A 24,553-nucleotide genomic window follows, 5' to 3' on the forward strand; every position below is an offset into this window, starting at 1 on the left:
GCTGAACTGTTGTATTCCCTGAATTGCATATGCTTTGGTTACCCTACGGTTTTACAGATCAGAGCTTTTCTGCAGGGTAAAATACAGTGAAAACTTAAGGACCACTAAGATTTTTTTCATTTATTTCACTCATATTTACATGTTGAAGAGGTCATTGGTGATGATAGTTCTGACATAGCCTACTCTGTGGGTTCATGTTTGTCAGCTTCAAATGGAAGCAAAACTTTACTGAGTTTGTATTATGCTGGATATATAGAATGCCAAGTAGAAAATGTAAGGTTAAAAAAATCCTAGAGGCAAAATTGTTAACTTTATCACCTAAAATTGTATTGTTAGTGAAAAGCAGCACCAGAATTGTAAACCAGATCTGTCTGATTTACAAGTGCATGTTCATTATACCATCGCTCCAAAGTAATTGATTGTACCTGTAGGCTTTTCTTTCGGACATTGAAGTCTGTTTGTTCACCTAAGTCTGCTATTTTCAATAGGTATTGGTAGAAAATTCAAATGATTATCCTGATCCTTTTGATATGCTAAGAACCTTTTGATGAAGATAGTAGGTGAAACTCCTAGAGTGATAATTGAATTGTCAACATAGGTATAATACAATTTGCTGATCTGTAATGGGTGTTAACTGTTTGAAGATTAATCACATACCACATGCATATTTTATTTGGATTTGCTGTTGTAGATCTCTATTACCTTTTATTAAAAAGGAAAATCTTGACTTACATTAGCTGAAGAAATTGTTTTGAAATTTAGTGATATTTGTTTAAATGGTGTCTGTAAGTCAAATATTTGTATATAAACAAGAGTACCAACATTATGGGAGTCTTAACTGAACTGTTACATGATCCCTGATGGTTTCTTTTTAAAGCTATCAAAAGAAAATTTCTCATAATTTCAGAAAGCAAATTTTATCTTTAACTTGCAATACATTTGCAATCTAGGAAGCAAGTTACATGTTTGGAAAATAGTCTATTTTTTGGAAAAATATATGTGGGTATTGATTAGGACAGTAGAATTATATCTTTATATACTGTATAATACTGCTTTTATAGAAGTTCATATCATCTGACAGAATTCAATGCTAATGGAAAAGATGAAGATATGACAAAAAGTAAAGGTTGAGAATGAATAGACCTTCAAGGGAGCTGATCTTTCTCTGATCTGATAAAACCTCTTCCATTCTCTATCTTTCCCCCTGCATACCACTGCATAACAAAAGCATTTTTACTGATTAGCAATAATCTCTCAGGATTTGAGGATAAGACCTGTAAAGATGGTTCCCAACTAAAATATGGTTTTCGTTGTTGCTGCTGGCTTTGTTTTTCATTTTTCAGTAATTTCTAAAACTTTGCTGGGGATTTTGTATTAACCTAAAATAGAATTCTACTAGTGTTTTGGTTTTGATATTACTCTGTCTTCATATATACTGTGATGGGTTTTACGGGAATCTAAAGAAGGGTCTTGTGGAAGGAGCAGAAGCTTTGGAGTCAGAAAGTCTGGGGTCAAGTATATTTTTGTTATAGTTGTAAGTCCTTAAAGCCTTTACAGTGATTTTCTGTTTTAAATGTTCAAACCAATAGGTAGGTAGGGATGCATACATTCTTAACACATCTATTACTTTGTATAAATACTTATTTGATATCCAAAGGATTTTCATATATACATGTGGTATCTCATTTACAATAAAGCCATTTAATAAACCTTGCTGAATATCTTAATATTAGCAGAATTAAGCTTCAAATTTTTCTCATAGGTATTCATTGTAATCCAGGTTTTTTTTATATCTGTGTGGTGCTCAGTCTGGTTTTAAGGTCTGATACTCTATTATACTGTGCCATAAATCAGAAAAGTGTTCTTTTTTTTTTCCTGAAGTAAGTTACTGTTACAGGATATACTTATATAGCCAGCTGTGGAAACAGGGATGTTCTATTGAGCAGATACTCACATTTTATTGGATATTTTATGTCTCTTTTTAATTTTTTTTTTTTTTTTTGAGACAGGATCTTGCACTGTAGCTCAGCTGCAGTGTAGTGGTACCATCATAGATCACTGTAACTTTGAACTCCTGGATCCAAGTGACCCTCCTGCCTCGGCCCCCTGAGTAGCTGGGATGATAGGCATGTGCCACCATGCCAGGCTAACTGGGGTTTTTTTTTTTAGAGACAGGATCTCACTATGCTGCCCAGGCTGGTCTTGAACTCCTGGCCTCAAGAGATTTTCCCGACTCACCTTCCCAAAGTGTTGGGAGTACAGGCATGAGCCATGCGCCTGGCCTTTGACAGCCTTAACACAATTCACCGGTGGCATTTAATGGTAGCTCATTAGCTTTAAAAATAAAATGTCACTTGACCAAAACAGAAATGAATTAAAGACTTAACATGTCTAGAAGACATGTCAGTTTTCTATAAGTAATGACCAGCTGGTTTTTTGCTGCGAGAAATAGCAACACCGTGACTATTGACTCTAGTCCCAAGATAGACTAAGTATCTAAAGTTTAGTATTATATGCTTTCTCATGAAATTTGCTAGGTAAAAATATTTATTAATTTCTTCATGAACAAAGAAATTAATAAGAGTAGAGTTTTCATGATTTTATATTTCTAAAATTCCAACCTGGGGATATGAAATTTAACAACTTTCAAGCTTCAGACCAGTCTTTTAAAGTGCATCACTTATTTGGTATACATAACTTCATGCCTTTCTTTATTTTTCTAAAAACTTTTTCAGAGTCTTGCAATACAGGACATTTACTTTATAAAATTAATGTTCAGAATACATATAAATAAAGCTGATTTGGACTCCCTTCCTCCTAGGAAATTGTGTTAGAGTTTATTGCCATTGTTATTCTGTTTCTCTGGAAATAGTTAATTGTGATGATTACTGTCACTATAACTTACTAAACATGGATTATGTTCAAGTCATAAGCCACGTGATTCTGGATGAGATCAGTTAAATTACACTTTCTCATGCACTCCCAAGGAGGAAAGATCTGGTAGAGTTACAGCTGGTGCCTTGGAAACTGCATAGCCCTGTGGGTGAATGCTCACTAGTGTGTTTTGTTTGCTGAAACAGCATCCTCCTGTGTATTCTGAAAAAACATCTTAATATTCTTCTCTAAGACCCAAAGACATTTTAGAGTTGTTATATTTCTTAATCTAAAAAAGTTTAATATTTTATGCAGTATTTTGTTTAAGTTCTGGAAATCTTTTTTTTCCCATACATATAAAAGTTTAGTTATTATTATTATACTGCTTTTTAAAATGGGGAAGATTTATGTTGTGAATTTTGTCAAGAGCATGTCTTTGGCCGGGCAGGAGGGCTCATGCCTGCAATATCAGCACTTTGCGAGGCTGAGATAGGAGGTAATTTGAGGCCAGGAGTTTGAGACCCAACTTTATGAAAGAAAGAAAGAAAGAAGGGGGGGGAGGGAGGGAGGGGGGAGGGGAGAGGGGAGGGGAGGGGAGCTGGACTTCTTGATGCACACCCGTAGTCCCAGCTACTTAGGAGGCTGAAGTGGGAAGATCGCTTGAGCCCAGGAGGTCAAGGCTGCAGGCCTGCAGTGAGCTATGATCATACCACTGTATTCCAGGCTGGGAGACAGAGTGAGACCCTGTATCAAAACAAAGAAATAAAGAAAAAGCCTTCATGCTTATTTTCTCATTCTGTCTTCTCTGTATCTTCCCATACTGAAGTGTTTCTATAAAAGAGTTGCTTCCATTTCCATTCTGTTTGCCGTTTTATTCATTTTTTGCTTCATTTTTCATTTGAAGTTGAGTTTCCAAAAGTATTATGATGCAGTGTTTCTGAAATGTATATGCTTGTCAGTTGGCTTTGCTATTTAGTTTTTGTTTTTGTAGGGAGAGGGAGCCGCCTTTTGGTTACTCTGTGTGGTACAGTTTCTAACACTTCCTAGCTCCTTATATATTCCATTTCTGCCTAGTAGTGAAAACCAAAATCCTTGTCCTTTTACACACTATGGTAGATTTTCACTTAAATTTAGCTTTGGAACTCTTAAATTGAGATCTCCCGCTAGGCGATAATACAGAGTCACTGATAAAACCTATGTAACAGCTTAGAAAAATGAATAGATTATAACAAATCACAGGGAGAAGCCAATACATTAACATTAAAAACTGATCTAAAAGATGTTTATCCACTGTAGACTGGACCTCCACAGGAAGAACTTATACTGAGGAATAGTTCATAGATCACAAACAGCATGAATCAATAAACGACTCTGAGATTTGTAATTTTTTAAACCTAACCTGATAATTTCTATACCTTAATAAGTGAGTTTAATATGTTTATTTACTTTTCTGTTTGTTCAGTTTTATCACTATCTTCTAGCTGCATAAGGCAAACCATAAATAAACTCAACACTGCGCTATTTTCTCAAGGGGATCCAGGGAGAAAATAGAACCATTACTCTTTGAAGTTGATAGCTGACATATATATATTGTTTACTGTGCCAAGCACTGTTCTAAACACTTTATAACTCATTTAGTCCTTCCAATAAGCCATGAGGCAGGCTTTTACGTTATTCACATGAGATAATGGGAGAAGAGTCTTAACTTTTCCCAAGGGTGCACAGCTAGTAGTTTGCAAGGGCTGATATTCAAATCCAGACAGTCAGGTCCCCAACTCTGTGTTGCTAACCATTAAACGTCACTGTCTTATGAAAGCCTATCACATGGAGGACATCATAGTGAAGTTGAAAAATACAAAGAGAAAAGTCTAAAAGCTACTGGAGTAGGGGGAAACTGTTTATAAAAAGTAATTAGCAGGCTGACACTAGTACTGTCATCTCCCACTGAACTTAATGGAATAGCATTTCGAACGTGCTATAGGAAAATAAATTGGCTTATAATTCTTAACTACCTTAGCATACACAATTGAAGGTGAAATCAAGCAATTTTCAGATGCACCAATCCTCTATCAAAGATTATCGCTGAAAGAACTACTAAAGATGTGCTTCAGCAAAGGGGAAGTTACTTCAGCTTTTGTGGCTTTTGGCAAAAACGCAATATGCAATTAAGAAGGTGCCTAGTATATTAGTGCATATTAATCTCTCAATGTCTTTCTTTTAGAGAAATGTATGCTCTAAAGGTATTTACTAAAAATAAGATGAAAATTAATATACTCAAGTTTTTCTTCTAAAAACTGAAGTATTAGTCATTGAAAGAAAGCACTCATAGAGGACACTATAGCTGTGATGGCAGAGGTAAAAACTCAATGGTATTCAAGAATAGTATATTATTTATATTGCTAAAGAGTAAATATACATACATCAACTTTAGTAGATTAGATTACTAAATGATTTAGAATTTATGAATCATAAATAATGATCATCTTCTGCTTTTTATGTCCTCATAATTGATTAGAAAGCCCAAGCATTTTATATAACAATTCCATATTATGTAGTCATTTGAATTCTAAGATTTATTGTTTGTTTTTCAGCGCTTGGCATTGGAAGCAGAGAAAGTTCAAGCAGCTCACCAGTGGAGGGAAGATTTTGCAGTAAGAACCCCTTTAACTACTTGATTTAAGTAGCTTGACATATTGCGTGTGGATAATTATGTTCATATTAAAATATATTTTAATGATGGAATCTTATGGGATTAAAAATAACCACACTTGTTGCTTTTTAAAGAAATCGCTTTTGGGTAATCAGGGCCAATTAAGTTAGCCAAAATGTACTTTCTTATGTTCCATATTACAAAAAAAAAAAAAAAAAAAAAAACCCTTGAAATGTTCTTCCATAATTAAAGGTACATTATTTATAAAATACATTAAAAATAGCATTACATTTTAATATCTGAATAATTTTTATTGATATTATGAATATACAAGTTGAAAAAAGTTGCCTTTAAGTACTTTGAGTTTTTAAGAAGCAGTATACATATTATAATCACCATGACGGTGGGCAATATAATGAAAGTGAGAATGAATATATTCAGCTTCTTAAAATTTAATTTGTTTCACTTTTAAGTAATCTCTCTTCTACTCTGGCCTGCTTTGAGAAATGCCAGCTGACATTAGCAGTTGCATGTTTTTTTTAATAAACTTGTTTTGTGAACTAAGAGTTACTAGTTTATAGAAATAGCAGAAATTCTCCTTGTGGTGAGGTCTGCATATCTATCATTTATCCTCTTACGGCCAAGGGGCATAGTAAAAAAGATATTTCCTTAATAATCAGAAATTACTTCTGTTACATACTTGAATGATTACAGTAGCAGTGAAAGAAAATTTTTATAATTTCTGATCACAGAAAACTTCTAGACAATTCATTTTGGAGATACAACCAACTCCCTCTACCTTCCCACGTTTAAAATAGGTTTAGAATGTGAGCGACAGCTTAATTGTACTCTTTGCAAAGCAAAAGTCTCAAATTTGAAGGTATGTAGTTGTGCTTCAATAGACACTAAACTGAGGTTTAGGAATTAGCACTTCTTTGTGTTGTATGATTATGTTGAATATCAAAGGAAAATGCACTAAATGATATTGAGTTCACTTATATAATACATAGTCTTTCATTCTTGATACTTGTGACATTATTTGTTTTTTACTGTTTGTCACTAATTTATGTATTTTAAACAGTCTACTAATGAGAGACTCTATTTGACAACTGCCAGTTTGTTTGATTCTCTACTAAAGTGATCATATCACTTAACCTGATTGGTATTAATATTATGTAGGTATTGGCTTTGTGTACAACCTTTATCATATATAGGTTAATAAAGATCAGTTTGCTATCCATGATATATTAAGGAAAAAAATCAATGATTAAGCTAAAAACATAAGCTCCTAGAGCATCGAGCAAACTATAAGCTCATCTAGTGAATGAAGGGGCTTGCAACATACTTAGTTGCTTTTAGATAGAAACGATTTTTTTTTGTTTTTGCAAATTGGCAAAAAGCAGCAAAACAAATCTAGCTAAATATATGTTTGATTAACAACATTAAATATAAATTATTCTTCCCTTATCTTCCACAACATAAAGCATGCATGGTAAAAGCCGTGTAAAGTCATAATAGATGTATGGCTAGCTCATGTATTCTGCCTAGCATGGATGTAATACCCTTGGTGCTGTTGCAGTTTGAATCTTCAGTAATTCGGAGAACTCAAAATGGACACACAAAATCAGCCTCTGAAATATATAGATTATACATTCCCTGTTCAAAACACCCTTTTTCTTTGCATTAAAGTCATTTCGTAGTATTCTAAGTAGTCATTTATTAGTTGTATGTTGTTATCACTTTTTTAAGGAGCAATAATGTGGAAAAAAAATAACTTGGCAAGTAGGGTTGTAGTAATGCCTATATCATTGGTGTTGTTTTATTTAACTATTTATTCATTTCTAGACATTAGGTTTCATTTCCTAATTATATTGTGAACTCTTTAATATTGGTCTCATTAACACTAACATTTGGCAATGATTTTGTTTTCTATATTGAGGTAATGGGTGACCACAACACAAACACATCACAAAAACTCTCAATTCAAGTTCACTATTACCGTATTTTATTGAATGTAAATCATCAATTGTAAGGCACTTAGTCATTCTATTTATTTTACTTATTTCTAAGAAAAAGCCACTTGGCCGGGCACGGTGGCTCACACCTGTAATCCCAGCACTTTGGGAGGCCAAGACGGGTGGATCCCTTGAGGCCAGAAGTTCGAAACCTGCCTTGTCAACATGGTGAAACCCTATCTCTACTAAAAATACAAAAATTAGCTGGGCTTGGTGGTAGATGCCTGTAGTCCCAGCTACTTGGCTGGCTGAGGCAGGAGAATCACTTGAACCTGGGAGATGGAGGTTGCAGTGAGCTTAGATTGCGCCACTGCACCACTCTAGCCTGGGCAACAGAGAGAGACCCCATCTCCCCGAGCATCCCCCAAAAAAGACACTTAAATTATGATGCATCAGCAATTGTATCTTAGAGATGTCAAAATGTGAAAAAAATTACCTTGAAATGTAACTCCTATTATCCGTTTTTTCAGTGCGTATATCCAAGTAGCAGTACTGCTAAAGAACATTGTGTAAGAGGACAAGTCAGGCCCACAATAATACAAAAGCCATTACTAACTCTTCTATGGTGAAATAGAAACTGAATTGTTTGCCCAGTAAGTATTAGGAGTTCTTAGCAAATAGTGGTCACCATGTGGGAGAATTATTGAACAAATTCTGTTCCTAATTTCCCCCTTGGTTACCTCACCGTTTATTTAGGGCCTATCAACACACTGATTGACATCAAAAGAGACTGTTAAAGGGAAAACAAGTTAGACTACTTAGAGTCCTGTCAACTCATTTCCTGAGCATCCTTCCTGAAGGACCGTGAATGATGTTGACAGGACACACGTCTGTCACAGTTTGCACACTGAGAATTGCTATTTCCCATATCTTACCTTGGCAGCCATACACAGTCTTTATGATAGCCCTTCCCTTTGAAATGCCATAGAGTGATAGAAGGTTTAGATAGTGGTCGTTTTTGTGCTTGGAGAATAGAACCTCAATGAAGACTATCTAATCTTAAGACTCAAATAAACAAAAAGTACACAAATAATACACTCGTCTTAGCTTTTTTGTTGTTGTTGTTGTTCCTAGTAAACTGGATGGTGTTTTAATGCACAGATACGGGAAGGTTAAATAAATCCTTCAAGACCAGAACAGAATACAGTTCAAATTCATGTTTGGAAATTAGAAATCATTAACATTAAATCTCTTGTTTTGTGAAAGCACACAAAACAATTGTAAATTTTCTCAATACTTTAACCAAACATTTAAAAATGTTTAATTTGAAGATAAATCTACCATCTTTCAAAAGGTCCTTCTTTTAAACTTTATAATGCTTTTATCTTTTAAGATATTTAACAATGTGCATCGGTGGAATATTTCTTTAATGCCATCCTTTAATAATTTAACACTAAGATGATTTAGAAGGCAGACATAATTTCCTAAAAGGTACATTAACATTTCAAAGAGCAATGTAATATTCTGATTCTTCCCTCAAGTGTAAGTAGGCAAGTTTCATTAATATTACTCAGGCAAAATGTTGATTAACATTCCCTACTGTGTAATGTAGAGAAATCTCATGAACAACAAGAATAAAAGGCAAAGCACTAATATGCTGGCAACAACAAAGGGTTCATGCAATTTACGCTGTCTCTCAGCTCCATTCAATTCCCAACTGAATATACAATTGAGGGAACAAAGGGCGTACACTCTAAATGGATTAAGATTTATGTGGTCATGCATTTACAAGTTCAAACTAATATTTGTAAATAAGCTATGTCTACCAGCTGCCTTCTAGGTCTCCATACAACTTATGGGTGTTAAAGGTGACATTTCATGTCACTTATGATGGACAAATTATTCTATTAAGGGCAGGTGGGAGAAGCAAAAAAGAGCTTGGAAAGCTAATTGTTCCACATGAAATAATTGCTATTTCTACCAAACAGATCTTTTCCAATTGCATTTAAAATCTCATTTGATTGCATTGCAATGGTTGGTTAACTAAAGCAATTTTGTTTCCAACGAAGCTTGCAATATTAATTGTACTTACACATGTATAAACATAAGGGGTGTCTAATTTGTATTTTAATAAGTAGGATCTTTATGTATGGCTTATTAGCACCAGCTTGTTACTGTGCAGGCAGAGTCTAGAAATTGGCTAGTACATAAAATGTTTGAAGAGTCCCTTTTAGCTTCAGCTTCACAGACAAAGTAAATTAGAAAGTGAAAATATTTCTGGTGAAGTTGTATGTTATTGAGTGTCAATCAGGCTAATTTAGTTCTCCAGTTATAGCTTTAATTTTGTAATATTAAAATTACTTTGCCAAATCATATTTTGAAATGTTGATATTTTAAATTTTGTGTTTATGTGAATTAAACTAATAGGCACCGACATTATGTATTTAATCATTTCATCTATCCTTATTCATTTCATGAAATTGCATCATTTTTATTGCTTGTAGCAGAAACACTTTTGAATATGTGGGATGGGAAAACACACTGTATTTGTTTTACTTAGAATCAAAGACACACAGTCACTTGGTATGAGGTCTTGGATATGAGAGAACTGACTTTTAGGGTTAAAAAGTGAGGGCATAGCCTGTGTTAATGAATAAATAAGTGAATTTTAATAGATCACCAAAATGATTTTAGGCTCTGGCTTTATTTAGTCTTTCTTAGTTTCCACTTTTGGTTGAAACACTGTTGAAATCAAGAGCTTGCATATTTTAATGTTTTTGCCACATTTCTGCTATGTAGGAAAACAATTTTTTATTACAGCTTTTTTTTAAAAATTATACTTTAAGTTCTAGGGTACATGTGCACAATGTGCAGGTTTGTTAAATATGTATACATGTGCCATGTTGGTGTGCTGTACCCATTAACTCATCATTTACATTAGGTATATCTCCTAATGCTGTCCCCTCCCTTTATTACAGCTTTTTAAGAGTCTTGAGACTTTATCTTCATCAGAAAGATAGATTAAAAGGAGACATAATGCAAAACTCATTTACCCCCAAATTCTGGAAAACCAGTATAATGTAAAGGAGTCAGGTGTATTTGTGTGCCTTACTGTTTTTGTTCATGCATACATATAAATGCTGTGGTAAGAGTATTAAAACACTGGCATAAAAAGTATTAACCATGGACTTAAAATTGTTATACTGGGTGATAACCTATCTCTTTTGTTTTTTATATTGAAAAGAAGCAAAATATTTAACCGTTAATTACCTAGGCAAAAACACTAGTTTCACAGTTAACAATTTTTAATATTTTCTAATAATTTGCTGACCTCAGTTTCCATTTCTATTAAAGCCAAAATGACAATAGTACGTGATAGTACGGTAGAAGCCCCTGCAGTCAGACATCATGATGATATGTCTTGTGATGATGCACATGTAGATATAAATGATGTTGGGTAAATTTCCGTCTTTCTCTTCCTTCCCTCTCCTCTCAGGAAAGGAGGGAAAAGTTAAAAGAGAACAAACATCCTTGGCTTAGGAAATGGGGAGGTAGAAGGTGGTTCTCTATATTTTCAGGACCAATCTGCTGCTTCAGTATCCTGGGATTGAGATGATGAAAATAGTGCTAAATTACTGGGAGATTTCTTGGGATTGCTGCCAGTGTTCTAAAAATTTCAGCCGTGCAGAGCACCCAGTATCATCCTCATTGATGTTTAGGCTGGAGTAGATTACTGCCACCAGCTGGTACCAAATTGCAACTGTCAAAAGAAGGTTTTCAAACTTGGATTTCATTAGCCTCTCTGTAACTTGAGCTGCATTTTATTAAAATTGTTGTATACTGCTTATTTGCATTAAATTGGGAGTGTACTGTATTTTTGAACTTCAAAATAAAAAGATTAAGAAAAATACATAAGCATTACAAATTACTGCAATTTTCATTTAATGCATAATCTAAGAAGATTTATTCCATATACTTCCATTCATTTCATATCCTTGTTCAAAAATCCTCACTCTCCATTTATTAATAGTGTATATTTAGGGTATACTAAGCCCTTTATGACATGGCCCCATCTAGCCTTTCCTACATTTTATATTGCATGATCTCTCCAGCAGCTATTACTGCTGTCCTGAAAACTAAGCTCAAAGCAGAATAAATTACTGGACATTTCCCTAGAACAATATTCTTTTCTTCACTTTCAGTTGTTTTGATAATCTCTGCCTAGAAATCTCTTCTGTTTTTCTCCAATTTCTTCATATTTTTGATCAACCAATGTTAGATTTCTTGTCTAACAATGCTCTTTGTGTTTTATATGCTCCCCAATGACCAATATCTATTTAATTCAAGTATAGCTCACTGTATAGTTTTCCTTTCTTCACTTTTTTTAACTGCTAAAATATGAACTTCTTGGAGATAAAACTGTGGCTAATGCATTACCAAGAAAACCGTAGTCTAGTCCAATATATGACAGAGTAGCCTATATACAATTTTTTAATTAAAAAACAATTACTTCTAGTATTAGGATATCTGTTTTTGCTTGTAAGCATTGTCAATATAACTGTGGAGATAATGAAAATTTGAACTGCACTTCTACAATATACTTCTATACAGCTTTGGTATAGTCATGGAGCCTCAGTCTTGGAGTTATGCAAATCTACTTCAGATTTTAGCTCTGCCAACAACTTGCTGTGCACTTTTAGCAAAATAATAGTCTATTTGAATATTAATTTTTTAATCTAAAAATTCTTGGCTCCGTGATCTCCAGCAGCATCATTATTACTGCAAGATGCTTGATAATTGTCTTTCTCTGCTTCTATGAGTACTCTCTCTCTTCCAAGGAAGATATTTCTAGAAACCCCAGGGTTTGTCTCAGGTGTTCACAAGCAAGTTGGCACAGTCTCTTGATGGATATTTGCCTAGTCTAGTGAGCATCTGCCAGCTCCCAGTACTGTTGCGCTATGTTTGCCATTGCGGCATCCCAAACTGTGAAGCCTTTGAGCTGGATTCAATGTGGTCTATGCAGAAATGGGGTGAATGCCCCTATGTCCAATCCAAAAGGTTTTTAATAAGAGATCTGAAGCTCTTTCTCATACTACCTGTGTCACAGAGTTCTGAAGAAAACGGCTCATTCATCATTTATTTAATTATTCTCTCTATAAAGGCAGAAACACCTTTCTTTGTATGTCTTTATTTCTCTCTCTACTCTCATCTTCTCAATGTCCCTATGCATTCTTGTCTATATTTCTCCTTCTTTAGGAAACAATAATCAGTGGACCTCCAGGAACTCAATGCATGAAAAGAGATTCCTGATAATTTGCCAACTCCAAACATATATTGTCATCATTCACGTTTAGCCTAGGGGGGCCCTATTGCTATATACTTTCATATCTCCAGAAAGTTGTTTTTAAATTAAATGAGATAATTTATATAAATATGCCTAAAATTTTGGAAAGTCTTTAAAAATGATAATTTTAGTATAGAGGCACTATCTCCTTTCAGATGTATTTCTTCAAAGAAGGTGGAAAATGTAGAGACTAATATATATTTCCATTTACTGTCAATCCTTCAGAACAGAACCCTGGGGAAATCACTGTATTCCCAGGGATAATTTTTGTATGAAGAATAACATCAGATGCTGGAATAATTTCAATGTAGTGGAGTTATAGATATATTAATGATTTTGCTAATATTACTGTGGGAAAGAGAAAATGTTCCAGGACTTGAAGACCTGGACTGACAGACTGACAGTTTTCTTCCTAAAGGGTTGACACTACAGTGAAAATTGAAGCTTTAAAATAAGGAAGCAAAGTTAAGAGGCACAGATGATTAATATAGACATGGAGTACAGTCACTAGTGGAATACATTTTGACATTGGGAGCTACCCAGGAAAGCTGACCCCAGGGACTGAGGGCTTAGTAGACTGGTTTCAGTGGAGAGAGCATATTTGTCCAGAATACTGAAAAGGGTCTGGATTGGGGTTGAGAGAGTGAACATTGCAACCAGAAGCTTAGTCAGAAAAGATGTCTCTAAGTAGAAAGAAGATACTTTTGAGAGGTCTCTCAAAGTCTTTTGAAAACAAATCCTAAAGAATATTGGTCTACATTTTTCTTCAACAAGTTCTTAAGAAGTTTGTGGCTGGAGTACTGGGTTCGTTTACATATTAAATGCTATAGAAATTGAAAGGAAGGCCGGGCTCTGTGGCTCAAGCCTGTAATCCCAGCACTTTGGGAGGCCAAGACGGGCAGATCACGAGGTCAGGAGATCGAGACCATCCTGGCTAACACGGTGAAACCCCGTCTCTACTAAAAAAAAAAAAAAAAAATACAAAAAACTAGCCGGGCGACGTGGCGGGCACCTGTAGTCCCAGCTACTCTGGAGGCTGAGGCAGCAGAATGGCCTAAACCCAGGAGGCGGAGCTTGCAGTGAGCTGAGACCTGGCCACTGCATTCCAGCCTGGGTGGCAGAGCGAGACTCCATCTCAAAAAAAAAAAAGAAATTGAAAGGAATGACCAGCTCTCCCCTGCTGTGCAAAATGACCTCCTCCTTTAAAGCTCATACCTTCTGTTGATAGTCTTGTCATCTTCCAACCTTCCAAACCAGCCTAGCCATGGATTTCTTTCTCACGCTATCTTCTCTTTCCTAAATCAAAAAGATTTTTCACTTCATCTTTTCATTCACATACATACTTAGCTCCAGTGTCTTCCGACATTTTTTTTTTTTTAAAAATTCTGTTATCCCTTCTAGCTCTGCCACATTTCTTTGCTGTTTTATACTGCAAATCTCCAAAAGTTATGTGGACCTATGCAGTTTTCACATTTTCACCTTTACTCACTGGCCAGCCCACTCCAATATGACTTTACATTTCATATATGGTGAAGCTCTTCTTTGTAGTTAAGAACTACCTCTATGTCATCAAATCGAATGAGCATGTTCTGTTTATCTGCACACTTTGTGTTTTTTCATCATTTTAGTGCACCACTTACTGTATTTCCTTTCTTCAAACACTTCTCTATTAGAAAACCCCACTTTCCCTGATTTCCTACTTTTCACTACCCATTCCTTTTCAATCTTTATTGGTACATTTTTCTTTACAGTAGCTCTGTGTCTTTAATGTAATCTAAATTTAGAGCATAGTCTTTGCCTTCTCATCTTTAATGCCCATATTCCTCCAAGGACACCTGATCCATATTGTTGGATTTACATATAATTCCACCCAAACCTCTTTTCTGAGCTCTAGGCTCATTTATCCAATGACATGCTTGCTGTTTTCATTTGCCTGTCTCACTGGCATGTCAAGACTAGCATTCCCAGGTGAACTATTACTTCTTTTTTTTTTTTTTTTTAATTATACTTTTAAGTTCTAGGGTACATGTGCACAATGTGCAGATTTGTTACATATGTATACATGTGCCATGTTGGTGTGCTACACCCATTAACTCGTCATTTACATTAGGTATATCTCCTAATGCTATCCCTCCCCCCTCCCCCCACCCCACGACGGGCCCCGGTGTGTGATGTTCCCCACCATGTGTCCAAGTGTTCTCATTGTGAACTATTATTTCTATTACTTTTTTCCATCAGTGTCCTGATCTTCTGTCAAGTTTTGAATCTCAAAGGATATCATTTTCTCCTCCGGTTAATATAGCTCAAATACAGGAGTAATCTTAATTCTTCTCTCTGCCATAACTCCACATGTAATTCATCTGCAAATTTTGTCAATTCCAACTCTAAAACTTATCAAACAAGCATTCATTTCTCTTTGCCTCCACCAACACCAATTTTCCTCCAAAACATTCATATTCTGCAGGCAAAATAATCTTGATATTGTTAAATTATGAATCAGAATCCACTCCACTATTCTTTGGTATCCACAAAATTGTTTTATAGAATTCTAGTATTGAGGCTCAGTACATGCTACCCCAAAATATTTTAAGCTGAAGGAATCAAAGAAAACCACGAGGGCAGGAGGTCTCTTTGACATTCCCTCACGTCTTTCTTTGCTGAAGCAGGTCATAAAACCCTCAGAGAAAGGAAGGAAAGGAACATCCTCATCTCTGAAGATACAGGGATACAGAGAAAAATCTCAACGAACAGATCTTGCTGAGTTTGCCCCAGCTTATCTCTATTACATCAAGCTTTTTAAATCCAATCAGACTTCTCCATAACTATCCACTTCCCCATCAAACCTAGCATAAAAAATACGCAAGGTGCCCTGTTTCTTTGGGTCTTCACTTCCTTATGAAGGCTCTTGTGTCACATAAAACCTATATTAAGTAAGTGTATGTGCTTTTCTATTGTTAAACTCTGATTATAGGAGTCTCAGCTATGAACTTAAAATGGGATGAAAAGATATATTTTTCCCACAATAGTGACCCAACATATATATAGGCAAATAAGATTTTCAGTCAGTTAAATAGAAGAGAATGATGAGATTTTTTTCTTGGAATTAAGAAATAATTTTATAAAATAGTAGTAAAGGCCAGGTGTGGTGGCTCGTGCCCATAATCCCAGCATTTGGGAGGCCAAGGCATGAGGATCGCTTGAGCCCAGGAATTCAAGATCAGCCTGGGCCACATAAGGAGACCTTGTCTCTACAACAGATTAAAAAATTAGCTGGGTGTGGTTGCACACACCTGTAGTCCCAGCTACTTGGGTGGGAGGCTGAGGTGGGAGGATGGCTTCACCTCAGCAGGTCCAGGCTGCAGTGAGCAGTGATTGTGTTACTGCACTCCAGCCTGGGTAATGGAGCATTTCTTCATACCTTCCACATATCTCCCAAATCGTATTAAATTATTACTTTTACATTAAGGTTTGCCTTATGTTCTATAATAATAAAAATTCTGACAGTATTTGATAGTGATTCTATATTTTGATGGATTAAATTTTATCAGCAATACTTTTATGATAGCTCCTCCACTACCTTATTTAATTTTTTCTTTTTAATTTCATAATTTGATTGGATTTTGTTAAGTATGTTGGTCAAGGAGAGTGGTAGAATGCCCTAATCTGAATTGTTATATGATTGAGAATATCTGGCCTTTTCATTTTGGACTAGAAGGTTGCCTTGGCTAAGTATGTATTATTTTCCTCAAAATTTTGGGACATTTCTTCACTGTCTGTTGTCATACATAGTGGCTAGTAGGAAGTCGAAAATCAGTCTGTTTCCAGTTGGTAGACTCCTCCTAAGTTGAACTGATTTTTTTCTCACTGGTTTCCGAATGATACGTTCTTCATTCCTGAGATTGAAGTAGAAATAATACATCTTGTACATCTTATTTTTGATTGTTTGGTGTCTTTGTATTAAAGTTTTAATTTTATTTCAGAGATATAATCTTTCTGCATATTTTTGAGTATGTGTGTGTGTGTGTGTGTGTGTGTGTTTGTGCTCTCTTCAGGAACATCACATTATTTGAGCTACATTTTCTGTTTTCCATAACTGGTATTTTCTCTTTATTACAGTCTTTTTAAAATATCTTCATTTTTTAACATTTCATTTTGCATGATTTCCTAAAGCCTATCACTAGTGATGTCCTTTTCATATGCATCTGTGCTGTGGCTGTGTTCATGTGTCTTTCTTCTCCATTACTGTTTTCATCTGATTTTTTTCTCAGTATTGTGCCAACTTCCTTGTCAACTTATATCAGTTTATAACATCAGATTCTGAACCCCTTCATCTTTTCTTTCACTTCTTGGGGCCATCACTCATCACCATTTTAAAGAACAGATCTGTAATTTATCTGAGACTGAAGAATAATGGATATTATTCCTTTTATTTTAGGATCTCATGTGTTTGGTTAGTTTTTCTTTCTTCTTTCACCTTTTGAAAAATATGGATATGGATGGATTCCTGAATCTCTGAATAAGCTAGTGATTTGATGGAATATTGGGAAGATTAAAAGGAGAAGATGCTGAGGTAGCTTTGAAACTTGGTGAATAGTTTCAAATATCTTACAAAGCATGCTTCCTTTCAAATAGTCCAGTCAGTTTTTTAGCATTCAAGCAGTCAATAAGACTTAGGGTAAAAAGGATTAAGTCATGGTTTTTCTTGCAATTTGATGATTACCACTTTTGCTTTCTTACTGGGATTTATTTTGTTTTACATTTTTCAGCTAGAATTTATTAGGAAAAAGTAGAAAACTGCAGGTAGTACAATTAGCTGCATTTTCAAAGCCAGAATAGGCAATGTCAACTTAAGTGTTCCTGAAAATATATGCGGTATCTAATTATCCCCTAGATACCTGCTAGCTATTCTAAATTATGGTCTTAAATTATTAGAAAATATGAAGAAAAGAAAATATGATGTAAACCAGTACAGCAATACAGAGAGCAGAAAATACTCTGATATTTAAACAGATACCCTAAAGTTACCATTTGCAAATGAGATATATTGATTATACAACATAGAATTTACTGTGCATCTGCCCCTATTCAATAGGATATTTGCTGTTTAACATAAAGTCTATCTTATTTTTTGAACCATGAAGTATCAAAACTTTTATGTTTGGAAGTTACATATTCTAATAAGTAGGACCTCCAGCCAAGATGACAGAAATTTAGTCATTTTTCCATTGTGTAACTTTCAGCCAATTATTTAACCTCTAAGCCACAGTTTCCTCATCAATAAAATAGGACTAATATTGTTACCAATAGCACAAGTTATTTTGATACTTAATTGAAATTATTCACCTAAGACTTCACAGAGGCTTTTGAGTAGATTCAAGCTTAAATAAAGGAAAATGAATAATGTCACATTGTTTATAAACCGATATTCCAATGTGGGTTAAGCAAACATAACTGAACTTTTATTGGCTATCAAATTTGCTTTTTTTTCTTTTTTTAACTTGATTTCCATTTCTCCTGTTTGCTTTGTAATGGAATCTGCAAGGTATATAGCAACCTGTCATTATCAAACACATTTCACATACACGTTACCAGTACATTTCATTGAGACTGATTATGTTAGCAAAAGTGCTAATTCGCTATTGGAACATATTTTTAAAGCTTTGCAAAGTGAATATATGAATTATTAAGTAAGGAGGGCAGGGCAGTATAGAATGAAAATATCCATTTTGGTAAATTGTATTCTTGCTTTATAGAAATATGTGGAAACATATTATATATATTATAAACAAATTATATATATGGTTTACATATGTTTGTACAAAGCAAGAATATAATTTCTCAAATGAATATCCATTTTATCCATTTTGATAAATATCCAGCTTATCAAAATGGATATGTTTACGTATATTCAGCATGCTGAAAACATGTTTTCATATGTTTATTCAACATGACTTTTAAGCTCTAGAAATGTCCCAGAATCATTTCTCCAATCTTAGTATTTCTATAAATGTCAGAGTTTATTACCTTAGATCTCAACAATTGGTGAAATCTAATAAATTTTATATTTTCATACTTTTATTTGAAAATCTGAGGTTATTTATGTTTTGAGCATTTTGGGTTTTGAAACAAAGAGCATTAGTTAGACTCAGGAGAGGATAGATTACAGAATGAAACTTGTAATAAATTTAAAGTGTATGTTTGGCCCTATTGCTAAACTCTTTTTTCAAAATCCTGTGCTGAAAATGTCTAGATCATATATTCAAGATGACTTAAACCTACTTCTTTGGCTAGGAAGGAAATGAAATGACCTGACAAAGAGTATCGGTGTTTCTGTTATTTTAATATCATAGATGTTGATCCTGAGGCTTCCCAGAATTGTCTCTATTTTTACCAGATTTTCTCTGAAGTTCCGATTCATAAATTTAATAACCTGGATTTTAATCCCCAAAATTTCTTCTGTCTCACAAGTCTTTGTTTGTGGTGGCAATGGGAAACGGTGGAATACATGGATATGGTGGAAGAAGACATGAATAATTTTGATCCACAAATCAATAAAATCACATTATAAACCATTTTCATCAAACTGCCCACAGAATAAGCATGAAGAGAATGTTGTAGAAATTTAGATCATGAGATTTCTCTGGTGTGGGGGCTTTATATGGCCTACTTGATTTTGTTTCTTTTTACAGTATTCGGAAAATGTCAAGGATATTTCACTGATGATTATAAATTGTCTTGAGCCATGCTCTGTGACTCACAGTAAAAACAGCAATGACAAGAAAAGCCAAGGTCTGGCTACAAAAGCATTGCTTGGCCGTGTTGCAAGCTTTGTGAATTTAGAAAGGTCGGCAATTGTACCATAATTCCTAACTGTGGCTCGGAGAGTCATGGAGCCGCATCCTCCAATGACTTCACATTCCTTTAGAAGATGTACGATTCAAGGCTACTTGTTGAGCAAATTAAATTCATCAAAATATTTTTATTTCAAAGAATATAAAACATCTATTGTGTGGTTTGATAGGAAATTTACTTAATTATGTTGATGCTAGTCAGTTTGGTAATGTGGAAACTATAATATTTAAGCAACTTTCATGACAGATTAATAATGCATTTATAAACAGGGGCCTTTGAGAAAAAAGTTCAACTATATTTAACTCAAGAAAAAGATAAATCTACTCAGCTTTTCATTTCAATTTACCTGTTCATCCCACTTCACAAAGAAAAATATTTTTAAACAGTGTTTAACAGCTTGATTATACTTGACATTATGCACATTGATCTCTCCTTTATTAAAAGAAAATAAGTTTATTTACTATTATACTAAAATTATAGTTCTTATTTATATACTTTTAAAGATATACAGACAAAAAGGGGGAAGATACATAATTTCCTTTTTTAAAAATAAGTGGACTAACAATATATTACGTGCAAATACAGGGCAGAAGTTGATAATACAGAGAACTATTTGAGTTGCTTCAAGATTGATTTACCACGTTCTCCCTTGGAAAAGACTGATCTATAGCAGTAGTTTAACTTTAACTGCTTTCAGGCTCCCTTGGAGCTGTATTTGTGGCCCACAGTTGGGTAATAAAGGGCTTCCTCCTGGGATAACTGATACCAAATGTGAATAGAAACCTAGAGTAAAGAGAAGTCAACAAAACAAGTAACTAAATAGCCATGATGACACTGATTGTAACTAAATTTAAAAGCAAGATTTTCTGAATTAAAGTAAAAGCATGGAAAATTAAGTTAATCACATGGTATACCAACATATTTCATTTAAAATTATTTTTTAAAAGTATGCCATTATTATGTAATTATATTTCATGTACAAATATTTTAGATCTTATACATTAACACCAAATCTTACGATGATATAAAAATTCATATGTAATTCTAAATCCACTTTTTGATTTTTAGTAAATTGAGTGTTACATGAATTAGATGAGAGGGTAAGTAAAATACTTAATATTATTGTCAATGTACGACTATTAACAGCATCAAACTGAATACATTGACTAGCATGCTGAATGTATTTCTTAGTATTATTTTACTGATTACTTGACTGTGTTTTTCCTCAACTTATAGTTGTCTGTTTCAGCTGCTCTTTGTGAAATAGTAGTTAAGACAGTAATTTTTATACTCTTTCTTCATGCTGATGGCATCTTATATTCTGCACCTTTTCACTCTTCGATTGTCATTTTTTAAAAATGTCATCAGCATTATGCTTTGGCTGGCTAGTAGCAGGGAGACTTGCGGGAGCAGAGACGACTTTAGAGTCAAATCTAGCTTTGATGAACCAATTTTCTGTTTGCTAATAGCAAAAAATACCACATAGGAAGCTCCAGGAGGGAACCTTTTTATACAGAAGTTGAGAGACTTAGGATTTAATATTCTCATAGTTAAATATGCTTGTTTATAAATACATTTATTTACACAAAAAATGTATGGTATGTTTGTAGTGTTATATTAGTAAATGAAAATATAAATTTGCTCTAGAGGAAGTAACTTGAGCATTTGTGGTTGATAGACCTGGATTCAGATTTCTTGTTTGGTACGTACTTACTTTGAGACATTGGCTTACCTCCCTGAACATCAGTTTCCTCATCTGCAAATTGTAATAATGTATATCTTTTTAATATTTGTGGTGAGTACTGTATGAAATGGTGTATTAGTTGGTTCTTGCATTGCTATAAAGAAATATCTGATACTGGATAATTTAAAAAGAAAATAGGTTTAATTGGCTTATCGTTCCATAGGCTGTACAGGAAGCATAATGCTGACATCTGCTTGGTTTCTGTTTTCTAGGGAGGTCTCAGGAAACTTACTATCATGACAGAAAGCAAGGGGGAGCAAGGCATCTCCTGTGGTGGGAGCAGGAGCAAGGCAGAAAGGGGAGGAGGGAGGTGCCACACACTTTACACACCAGTTCTACTGAGAACTCACTGTTGTGAATACAGCACCAAGGAAGTGGTGCTGAACCATTCATAAGAAACTGCCCCATGATCCAGTCAGCTCTCACCAGGTCCCACCTGCAACACTGGGGATTACAATTTGACGTGAGACTTGGGTGGGGACATAGATCCAAACCATATTAGATAGTTTTCATACTAAATCAATAAATGGATAGATACCCCATTATCATTATTGTTTATACCTTGTTTTACTAGAAATGACTTTACAAAGACCAACTAGTATTCATTTTTTATAAAAGGCAAAGATTTATACAATCTGAAGAGAAAACGGAATATGGCATTCAGTTTCTGAATCAAATTTTATGCCTCTACCTCTTTAATTTCAGCACAATACTCTTTTTCCGAATTTATGTGAGCATGTATTTTTATGTGCATACCATATCTTTTTTTAAATATAAGTTCAGGGATATATGTATAGAACGTGTAGGTATTTTTACATAGGTATACATGTGTCATAGTGGTTTGCTGCACCTATTGACCAGTCCTCTAAGTTCCCTCCCCTTGTCCCCCAGCACACAATAGGCCCTGGTGTCTCTTGTTCCCCTCCCTGTGTCCATGTGTTAAACTCCCGCTTAGGAGTGAGAACAGTGCATACCATACCTTTCTACTAATGGAAGGAAAATGGAGTACCAGTTATCTCAGGTTCTTTGTTCTCTGTACATGTACAAAACTTACATGCTTCTTGAAGCATTTGAGTGTTCTGACAAATATTTTAAAAATTAAAAGTGATATTAGACTATTGTCCGCCTTTTATACAAATAGATATAATCATTACATATGCAGGCATATGGGGCAGGGTGAGACACACAGACATCATGTGAAGAATCTTTTTCTGTTTGTTGAGAACTACATCCGTTATGTTTTTCATGGTTCTACAGGCTTTGGTTATAAGAAAAAGCTTATTGCTCACGGCAAAATCCCATTTATCCTTTTCATCAGATACAGAGAATCATGCTAGCGATCATGATTTCCTTTTCTCCCAGTCTGTCAAGAAGCTTAACACAAGATTTAATGCTTAATTACAGGATTACAAGCTCTGCAACATTATCTTTTTTCTTCCTGCTAAGTGTTTCTCTTTAAAACTATTATCATTGAAATATTTATTTTTAACTGTGCTGTTCAATGGGTGTTTTTTTTAATCGTTTGCACTAAGAGTGTATTTGTATATCTTAGAACAATGATGCTTGGTGAGGTTTGGTTGATAGAGGGAGGAATTTGACAACTTTTCATCAGAGCTTTTCAAAACAATTTTCTTAATACCCCTATACATAATCCAGTTATAAATCAATGACTAGTCAATTAAACATCAAGAAGTGGTCATACAAAGCTATAGTTAAAAGCTTAAAAGGCATTGGAATTTGTAGTCATGATGATTGTCACAAATAAGTTTATATTATATAGTTAGAGATTCTATTACATAATTCATCAATTTTAGATATCACTTTAGATCCAAGAGTCTTTTAAATGAAGACTGGAGAAAAATGGTTCCAGGAGCAACTTTAGATTATGCAATTGAGCATTTGCCTTCTACTTATGGAAATGTGAACTTGAGTTTGTAAGGATTAAACTTATTAGAAATAAGATCTAAAAATATTTTATTAATCATATATAATCTCTCACCTAGCTCTTTCAAGTTTCCTGTTTTGTTTATATATGACTAGCTTGCCTTTAGTGTCCAGGTTTTTTCTCGCAGTTTTAATTCTTCATTAATTTCTGAGAGAGCTAGGCTCCTGGTCATCTCAACAGAATAACTGGTGGCAAGAAAACTTCAGAAAGGAAAGCAGTTATTTAAGGGTCACTTAAAATGCTGAGTTTGCAGGTTTTGCCAAGGTCTCAGCCTTTCATATACCTTTAACATTAAAAAATAGTGCCTGTCTGAAAGTAATTTCATTTGATCTAGTGTGCAAGTTTAGAAGGATTGCATAGTCTACTTTGAGTGTAACTGCCTGGCTGATCAGGTCACAGAAATCAGCTTAGGTGATCAGTGGGATGGCAGATATTATAGCCATGTTTCTCTTTTATGAATGTTCTCAAAAGTTAATAAATTACTAAATTACCAATGCAACCATTTTATTGTCTTAGTATGTTTCAAAATGAGAAATTAAATGAGCAATGCCCAATAATTCTTCTATATGTAAAATTGGAAGTACCATTGAAGCATATAATGCCTTTAACTAAAGAGTTACTCCAGTTTTCAATAACAGAAATATACCTTGGCTTTTCTGGGTAATTACGTTTTCTAAGGGCTGGGGCTGTTTCCAATTTTGATGTTACTCCTTTGAGATCATGTTCCTGACTTAATTTCAAAGCTAGTATTTAGTGATGTAGCATTCTCTGCTTCCCAATTTCTGCAATAATATTGAATTTTAAAATTGATCAGAAATAATGTAAAATTTGTATAAATGATATAATACTATCTCATAAATGAAAGTTGCCAGATTTAGTACAGAAAAACACAGGATTCCCAGTTACATTTGAATTTCAAGTAACTATACCTTTTGTAGAAGTTTGGAACATACTTTTACTAGAAAGAATTCATCATCCAATTTAATTGGATGTCCTGTATTTTTCCTGATAAACCTATTACTGTTAATATTTTCTCAAGGTTTTACGTTTTCTCAAGTATTAACCTTTTCTCAAGGTTTTAAGAAAATTCTTAGCCTGAGCTCAACTTCGTATATTAAGATCTAATTCTTTTTGGTAGGGGGAGAAATCTCTAAACAATTTCTAGATAATAATAGACCAATTATATTAA

General features: G+C 34.3%; 1 protein-coding gene across 5 annotated transcripts in view; it reads left to right on the forward strand.

The window, feature by feature from the left end:
• The window catches only part of CACNA2D1 (calcium voltage-gated channel auxiliary subunit alpha2delta 1), a 506,092-nt gene that overhangs the window by 274,682 nt on the left and 206,857 nt on the right, over positions 1–24,553 (forward strand). For all 5 annotated transcript variants that reach the window (XM_031936055.1, XM_023226696.2, XM_023226701.2 and 2 more), the window contains exon 4: positions 5,466–5,525. In XM_031936055.1, coding sequence (XP_031791915.1) covers positions 5,466–5,525 — 60 coding nt within the window. The remainder of the gene's footprint in view (positions 1–5,465; positions 5,526–24,553) is intronic.

The sequence above is a fragment of the Piliocolobus tephrosceles genome, chromosome 8, assembly GCF_002776525.5.
Source record: "Piliocolobus tephrosceles isolate RC106 chromosome 8, ASM277652v3, whole genome shotgun sequence".
NCBI lineage: Eukaryota > Metazoa > Chordata > Mammalia > Primates > Cercopithecidae > Piliocolobus > Piliocolobus tephrosceles.